Genomic DNA, 8,659 nt, shown 5'->3' with positions numbered 1-8,659 from the left:
TATTGAATGTGTTTTATAGTGGTGATGGTTTTGGTTATTGCAGATTTTTTAGAATTTATTTAATTAAAGATATTTTTAATATTTCATATTTTCACTGGTGTTTTTTTCTGTGAATTTTTTGTCATAAATTGGACCCCAAAGGTTAACTTTTTTTCTGTGATTACAATATGTGTATAGTGAGCGGCTGTTGTAATTGCACCCCTGGCACTGACTGACAGCTCACTCATCATTAAGGCCGGCTGTCAGTAAGTGCTGGCGGTACGGTTAATGCCGCCTCTCTCTATACAGAGGGCAGTAACTGAATCCACCTTGTGACTGAACGAAGAACGCTGTTGGGAGGAATAAAGTTAATTTCCTTCCAGCAGTGGGATCTAAGTGCGGGCACCGTATAAAAGCTAAGAACCTATAGATTAATCGTATCTCTGCAGGCTAATAGCGTTTTTTCACGTGACTGGTTTCCTTTAAGCATGCCAGTGGAGACATTGTTCTTCATATTATGGGGTCTAGGATACTGCCACACTGAGCATTAAAATTCAGGAAGTTTGACAGTAGTCACCTTGGTGTATAGTTTCCGAGAACTGCACAGATCTTTCTCAGCTTCAAACAGGTCTAAGTTCCGGTGTTGCACGGCTGTCACATTTTAGAGGACTGGAAGACACCACGGTGTACATGCTCTTACCCAACCTCCACTATCTGGGCTCTCGTTTCATCGACTGGCACAATAGTAAACATCAAGGCATATGTTCTCTGCTCTTCCTGGCAGATATTGCATATTTCTCAAACTTCTCCTTTTTATGTAATAGACCAAGTTTGTCATCTCCGTAGTTTCAGAGCTGTAAATATTTTTAGTTGGACCTAGAAGACCTCTAGAAAATATACTTTCAGAAACTATAACTTCTGGTAGCATGGCTTTGAGCTGAAATTAAGTGTCTACATTGAAAGGCGCTATAGAACTCTGGAAGTACAAGGATGGCGCTGTTACAGTTTAAAGATGCTTTCTGGGTAAGTAGTTGATATTTTATATTTTTACAATTTCTCAAAATGATTTCATAGATATGTTAAAAAAATATATAAAACTCAGATATTTACACAAGAGCTTGTTAAGGTAACAGAGGAGGTCCTGCTCCATTAATTAGAGCTGAGGAGAACCTTGCCCTGGGTGCGATGCAAGACATTAAGCATTGGTACCACAAGAATCTGCACAGAGGTCACCCTGCAATGAGAGCTGATCACTGGAGCATGCAGCAGTGGGACTTCTGGTCCCCAGGGGGAATCACAACATGAAAAGGAGTGTCTAAAGTGAAACAAGTGGTAACCTTTTTTAGTAACCCATGTGGTAAGCAGAATGCCCCCTTAATATTAAACATACAAGGGTTGTCCTTGAGTTGCACTAATTATGTTGAACTGAATTGGTAGGAAGGTCCGATAGCCATGCAAGCTTGGCACAACATAGTAGCAGGGACGACACTCTCTTAGGGCTTTTGTTCACCTATGTGGCTGCCCTTATATTTTTTCCTCAGACACAGTATAGGTAAAAGTAAAAAACAATCCCAGAGTTTGCAATCATCATGTGCATTGGTTGCACCAGACCAGGGGTCAGGAACCTTTTTGGCTAAGAGAGCCGTAAACGCCACATATTTTGAAATATAATTCCGCGAGAGCCGTACAATATGTTTAAAGGGCCATTGACAGATCAATCGCTCCAATGTTCACTTAGTACAGCAAGGAATGCTCCTCCCTGCTGTATAAAGCCACAACTGGACTGAAACAATGGTAATTAGCAGTAAAAAAATTAAATAAATAACTTACATTGTGAGCTTGCGATGCATGACATCAGTCCAGCAGTCTGGCTTCTTCTTTTTCCTGCGCATGACTGGAAGCTGGCATTCTTCCCACCTGATGTTTCCCCAAATAAAACCTCTCCCTCAGGACTCCCCTGGAATTAAAGGACTTCTGCCACCTATATTTCATGCTTGGGGGCTTTTAAATCATCTCTTGGGGGTATAAGAAACTGATTTAAAGCCCCCCAAGAGTGAACTAGCAGCGATCGGTACCTGCCGAATATGTAGTTATATTCGTTGTGCTCTGCAGCTCCGACTACCGGGTTGATCCCTGCATCTTACGTCACGCTGCTCCCTCTCTCAGAGGTAAATGGAATCTGCTGGCAGCGTATGCGCACCAGTGGCAGCACGACGTAAGATGCACGGTTCAACGCGGAAGTAAGAGCTGCGGAGCACAACGAATATAAATGGAGGGGGTTATGAAGCTCATGTCTCCTCGGTTCAGCAAGCGCCGAGGAGGCAGAGCCGGCGGCGCATGCGTGCTAGAGTGAAAGTATATGCAGCGATCCCACACAGATACGTCATCGGGTGGAATCGCTGCATTATGGGAGAAGGTAAAAACAGGGGCTAGCGCCCCAATAACATATAGCACGGGCGCCGTTCCTGAGCGCTTTATTACAGCTCTGGGAGACCTCCAGAACTGTAAAGAAGCGCTCAGAACAGATTTTTGCCCTGATAGTGGTCCTTTAAATCAGTTTCTTATGCCCACAAGAGATTAATTTAAAGCCCCCAAGAGTGTAATATGGGTGGCAGATGTTTTTTAAGGCCATATTTTTTTTTTTGGGGGGGGGGCTATATAATGGATTATGTGGGATTATTTTCAGGGGTGAAGTGGGAAGGGGGGGTTGGTTGGACACACTGTATTACACAGCCCCTTTATTGATGCAGCTCACTGCTGCTGACCATGAGGCTGTGTAACAATTTCCATGTTATAATGTTCACCTTCAAAGCAGCAGCACAGCCAGGGGTTTCTGGAACGTCCAAGGGAGACACAAGGGAGGAGGCAGATGCCGCTTCACTAGGGGACGCAGGTGCGTGCTTGCAGACGGCGCGGCTATGCAGGGAGTTATGGGAAATGTAGTCCATGCTCCCTGCCGCTCACCACTGCCGCCAATGCTTATCAGGCCATCAAAGAACTACCAATATCAGCGTGCACCGCGGCCTGATGGAGCGCGGTGCATGCATCCTTCCCATAGACAGGTAGGAGCCCTGTCTGCGAGCCAGATACGGCCATCAAAAGAGCCATATCTGGCTCGCGAGCCATAGGTTCCCGACCCCTGCACCAGACCCTTCAAGGAGCAAGATCCAAAAACGCAGCATGTTTTTGCAAAAACAATTGGTTAAAAAAAGTCGGATTACGACTGATGTACATATCTCTACTTCAGTTCTGACATCCACTACGATCAATTGAAACACAAGAAAACTGACCCTGATTCAACTGATAAAAGGAAACTAAATTTTACCTTTGCCAGTCTTTAATTTCCATTAATGATATATGGTCGTACTTCGGAGTGGCCTGGAGGGAGATTCTTCATGTGGTGCTCTGATCAGGTATTCATCTGTATGGCTTCTGACAGGTCACTGATCCCTCACTGACCTGCCCCTAGCTTACATAATAAATATACTATTGTGGGGTTAGAAAAAAATGTAACTTCATCAAAATGGCGGCGGTGCCTGCGCTATAGCAGGATGCATGCCTATATGTATTCATGCTTTATGCCTATACTATTAACTACGTGGACTGTGCTATATACTACGTGGGCTGTGTTATATACTACGTGGCTGTGCTATACACTACGTGGGCTGTGCCTGTGCTATATTCTAAGGGATGCTATGCTGGAGTATCTGAAGAGGAATAACCTCATGACCCAGTATCAGCACGGGTTTACTAGGGACCGTTCATGTCAGACTAATTTGATCAGCTTCTATGAAGAGGTAAGTTCCGGACTGGACCAAGGGAACCCAGTGGACGTAGTATATATGGACTTTTCCAAAGCTTTTGATACGGTGCCACACAAAAGGTTGTTACATAAAATGAGAGTAATGGGGATAGGGGAAAATATGTGTAAGTGGGTTGAGAGCTGGCTCAGGGATAGGAAACAAAGGGTGGTTATTAATGGAGCACACTCGGACTGGGTCACGGTTAGCAGTGGGGTACCACAGGGGTCAGTATTGGGCCCTCTTCTTTTTAACATATTTATTAATGACCTTGTAGGGGGCATTCAGAGTAGAATTTCAATATTTGCAGATGACACTAAACTCTGCAGGGTAATCAATACAGGGGAGGACAATTTTATATTACAGGATGATTTATGTAAACTAGAAGCTTGGGCTGATAAATGGCAAATGAGCTTTAATGGGGATAAATGTAAGGTCATGCACTTGGGTAGAAGTAATAAGATGTATAACTATGTGCTTAATTCTAAAACTCTGGGCAAAACCGTCAATGAAAAAGACCTGGGTGTATGGGTGGATGACAAACTCATATTCAGTGGCCAGTGTCAGGCAGCTGCTACAAAGGCAAATAAAATAATGGGATGTATTAAAAGAGGCATAGATGCTCATGAGGAGAACATAATTTTACCTCTATACAAGTCACTAGTTCGACCACACTTAGAATACTGTGCACAGTTCTGGTCTCCGGTGTATAAGAAAGACATAGCTGAACTAGAGCGGGTGCAGAGAAGAGCGACCAAGGTTATTAGAGGACTGGGGGGTCTGCAATACCAAGATAGGTTATTACACTTGGGGCTATTTAGTATGGAAAAACGAAGACTAAGGGGTGATCTTATTTTAATGTATAAATATATGAGGGGACAGTACAAAGACCTTTCTGATGATCTTTTTAATCATAGACCTGAGACAGGGACAAGGGGGCATCCTCTACGTCTGGAGGAAAGAAGGTTTAAGCATAATAACAGACGCGGATTCTTTACTGTAAGAGCAGTGAGACTATGGAACTCTCTGCCGTATGATGTTGTAATGAGTGATTCATTAATTAAATTTAAGAGGGGACTGGATACCTTTCTGGAAAAGTATAATGTTACAGGGTATATACACTAGATTCCTTGATAAGGCGTTGATCCAGGGAACTAGTCTGATTGCCGTATGTGGAGTCGGGAAGGAATTTTTTTCCCCATGGTGGAGTTACTATTTGCCACACGGGGTTTTTTTGCCTTCCCCTGGATCAACATGTTAGGGCATGTTAGGTTAGGCTATGGGTTGAACTAGATGGACTAACAGTCTTCCTTCAACCTTAATAACTATGTAACTATATACTACGTGGCTGTGCTATATACTACATGACTATGCTATATACTACGTGGACTGTACTATATACTACGTGGATTGTGCTATATACTACGTGGACTGTACTATATACTACGTGGATTGTGCTATATACTACGTGGACTGTGCTATATACTACGTGGATTGTGCTATATACTACGTGGACTGTGTTATATACTACGTGGCTGTGTTATATACTATGTGCACTGTACTATATACTACGTCAACTGTACTATATACTACATGGATTGTGCTATATACTTCGTGGACTGTACTATATACTATGTGGGCTGTTATATGCTACGTGGGCTGTGTTAGATACTACATGGCTGTGCTATATGCTACATGGGCTGTGCTATATGCTACGTGGCTGTGCTATATACTACGTGGGCTGTTATATGCTACGTGGCTGTGCTATATACTACATGGGCTGTTATATGCTACATGGGCTGTGCTATATACTATGTGGCTATGCTATATACTACGTGGCTGTGCTATATACTACGTGGCTGTGCTATATACTACGTGGGCTGTTATATGCTACGTGGCTGTGCTATATGCTATGTGGTTATGTTATATGCTACATGGCTGTGCCATATGCTATGTGACTGTGTTATACACTATGTGGCTGTGCTATATACTACGTGGCTGTACTATATGATACATGGGCTGTGCTATATGCTACGTGGGCTGATGTATGCTACGTTTACGTTTACTAAACAAGTTCTGTCATACATATTCTGGAATACCCGATGCGTTAGAATCGGGCCACCATCTAGTCTGTTATAACTAAAAATGCTCCCATATACTGTATATATATATATATATATATATATATATATATATATATATATATACAGTTGTTTAAGGAAGTTTGTCACCCCCCTGATTTCCTATTTTTTGCATGTTCGTCACAATTAAATGTTTCAGATCATCAAACAAATTTAAATATTAGACAAAGATAACACATGTAAACACAAAATGGAGTTTTTAAATGAAGGTTTTTATTATTTAGGGACAATAAAAATCAAACCTACAGGACCCTGTGTGAAAAAGTGATTGTCCCTTCCCCTTAAAACATAAATTAACTGTGGGTTATCACATCTTTGGGAAGCTGAGTTCAAATTCCCTATCCACACGCAAGCCTGATTACTGCCAAACCTGTTCTCAATCTTTAAATCACTTAAATAGGATCTGCCTGAAAAAGTGAAGTAGACCAAAAGGTCCTTAAAAGCTAGACATCATGCCGCGATTCAAAGAAATTCAGGAACAAATGAGAAACAAAGTAATTGAGATCTATCAGTCTGGAACAGGTTATAAAGCAATTTCTAAATCTTTGGGACTCCAGTGAACCACAGTGAGAGCCATTAACACCCCTGGAAGAAGCTCAGGGTGAAACGCACATTGGAGTGAAGGGGAATGGCTCATCTACCCACCACCACTCTCCTTGTACTATTTCTCCAGAGTTCAGGTATTATAATCCTTCACTATCTTTTACAGTGCCATTGCATTTGTACCATTAATATCAATGAGGCTGTATATATGTACAGAGTACAATCTATTTAGGGATGCTACTAGCACCCAATCACCATATCTATGTGCTTAGTTTAGTTTCAGCATCTATGATGCTACTGGAACAGATATAATTTTACTACCTCATTGCTGCCCCGGGCTCACTAAGATTTTTGTTTTATTTGATGCCTGCTCTGTGAATCCATTTATCTTATTGGTAGAGTAGGTGTTGGAGTTCCCCATACTGGGTATTTTTTGTATTGTGGACCTAGCCTTTCTTAAAGTTTCTATTTTATGTAATATTTCAATAAACTGTTATGTTTTATTCATGGATCTCTTCGTTTCAGCCTAGTTGTTTACCTCAGATAGGCTGTTGATTGTTCTATGGTTATTGAAGTGCCATACACCTATTATTTGGACACCTTTTTGAGTTGTTTCAAAAGCAGAACTCATATCTGAAGAGGATAGACCCCCTGCAGCTTCTATTGCTCCAGTTCGGCCTCCGGTCTCCGCCTGGGGATGGCATTGGCACTATTATACTAACAGTTCAGCGTTCTTAGTGTTGCATTATAAATGTTGAGGAATGTATATATGGTAATGAGCCATGATATGAAGTGTAATTTACATGTATATGAAATTAGTTTATACCTACTGTAGTCTTCACATAGCCATTTATATTTTTAAACGGTTGCATGCAACTTCCTCATACTTCATCCACTGAAACCAAAGAACAACCTCAGGTTATTTTAGTACAGCTTTTACACCCTGCATATATATATTAGTAATAGCTTAGTTTTCTGAGGTTTCTTTTTATGAAAGTCAGTCGAGCTAAAACTGCTGTGTTTACAGTGAGTCTCTTAACCAATTTAGCCAAGCATATAACCACATGTAGGAGATGTGTGAGTAGAAGGTTAGCTCTACTACGTTATTAAAGAGCAATACTGGACATATATTTATACTGTGGGACCTTTTCTATTATTTAAAGGGTAACTGTGCTCAAGTTACTTTTCAGAATAAGCTCTACTGTTTGCATACATGAGGAATAACACCATTTCTGGTGGCAATTATATGACTTATATCTTGCATTCTCACCAGTTTTCTCCCCTGCACGCTCTATCTGTAATTTGTAATCCACTAGGAGCTTGTGGAGGAGTTGGGCTACTGTGATCTCATATACAGCACACCACAGAGAGGGGAATACCTGCTCTTTATTCACTTTTTAGCTCACAGAGACAAGCTGCAGCAATACGGAGGACATAATGCAGCAGGGCTGAGCTGTCTTTATCCGAATTTAGCTCTGATTTGAGGTAAACCGCTTAGTAGAGTTCTGCACAATGTTTTTCTGTCTGCCGCTGTCTGTTCTCTTCCCTGCTCCTCATTACTTCCTCCCTTCACTCCACTCCATAGAGGATAATTGGCAGTGTCACATGGCACCTACAGGTATCTCCTCTGAGCAATAGGGACTTGAGCTGATCTTTCATAGTGGATGACAAGTTAAAGAGAATCTGCCACCTCATTTGACCTATATAAACTCTTAATATGGGCATACAGGTTATAGAATGCTGAACACAGTCCTACCTGTGTGTCTTGTAACAAAACACTCCGGGATCGCCTTTGCTGGGGTCAAAGGTCACGTGGTTTGTGCATTAAACTCTGAGGCGACAGCAGGTTTCCAGGTAGACTGACCTCAGGTCAGGTTTATTAAAGTGAAAGCAAATACAGAAAACAAATCATAAAAATAAATCCTTGCCTGTCCGGCACTTACTAAACAAACACGTTCCTATCTAACAACTGGGGGGGCTACTCCCACCCAGCAAACATAACACAGGTCATGAGGACAGCTCTTACTCACATTTGTCTCACACAGACAGGCATTCTGTGTGCCCCAGGCTGACACCTGAAACCTCCAGCTGGTCAGCCTTTATTCCTGCACTTATTAACCCCTCGGTATCCTGAAGATACTGAGCGGCCTAATTCACATAGGACAAATACCTGGGTGAGATATACCTGCCCCCGAC

At 42.0% G+C, this 8,659-nt stretch overlaps 1 protein-coding gene across 1 annotated transcript in view; it reads left to right on the top strand.

Moving 5' to 3' along the window:
• The first annotated feature begins 628 nt into the window (after positions 1-628).
• The window catches only part of PSTPIP1 (proline-serine-threonine phosphatase interacting protein 1), a 137,982-nt gene continuing 129,951 nt past the window's right edge, over positions 629-8,659 (top strand). The window contains exon 1 of the mRNA XM_077264244.1: positions 629-1,002. Coding sequence (XP_077120359.1) covers positions 970-1,002 — 33 coding nt within the window. The 5' untranslated portion in view covers positions 629-969. The remainder of the gene's footprint in view (positions 1,003-8,659) is intronic.

Source organism: Ranitomeya variabilis, chromosome 5, assembly GCF_051348905.1.
Source record: "Ranitomeya variabilis isolate aRanVar5 chromosome 5, aRanVar5.hap1, whole genome shotgun sequence".
NCBI lineage: Eukaryota > Metazoa > Chordata > Amphibia > Anura > Dendrobatidae > Ranitomeya > Ranitomeya variabilis.
Note: the sequence above shows the minus strand (reverse complement) of the source record. Positions and strands in the feature narration are given on the sequence as shown.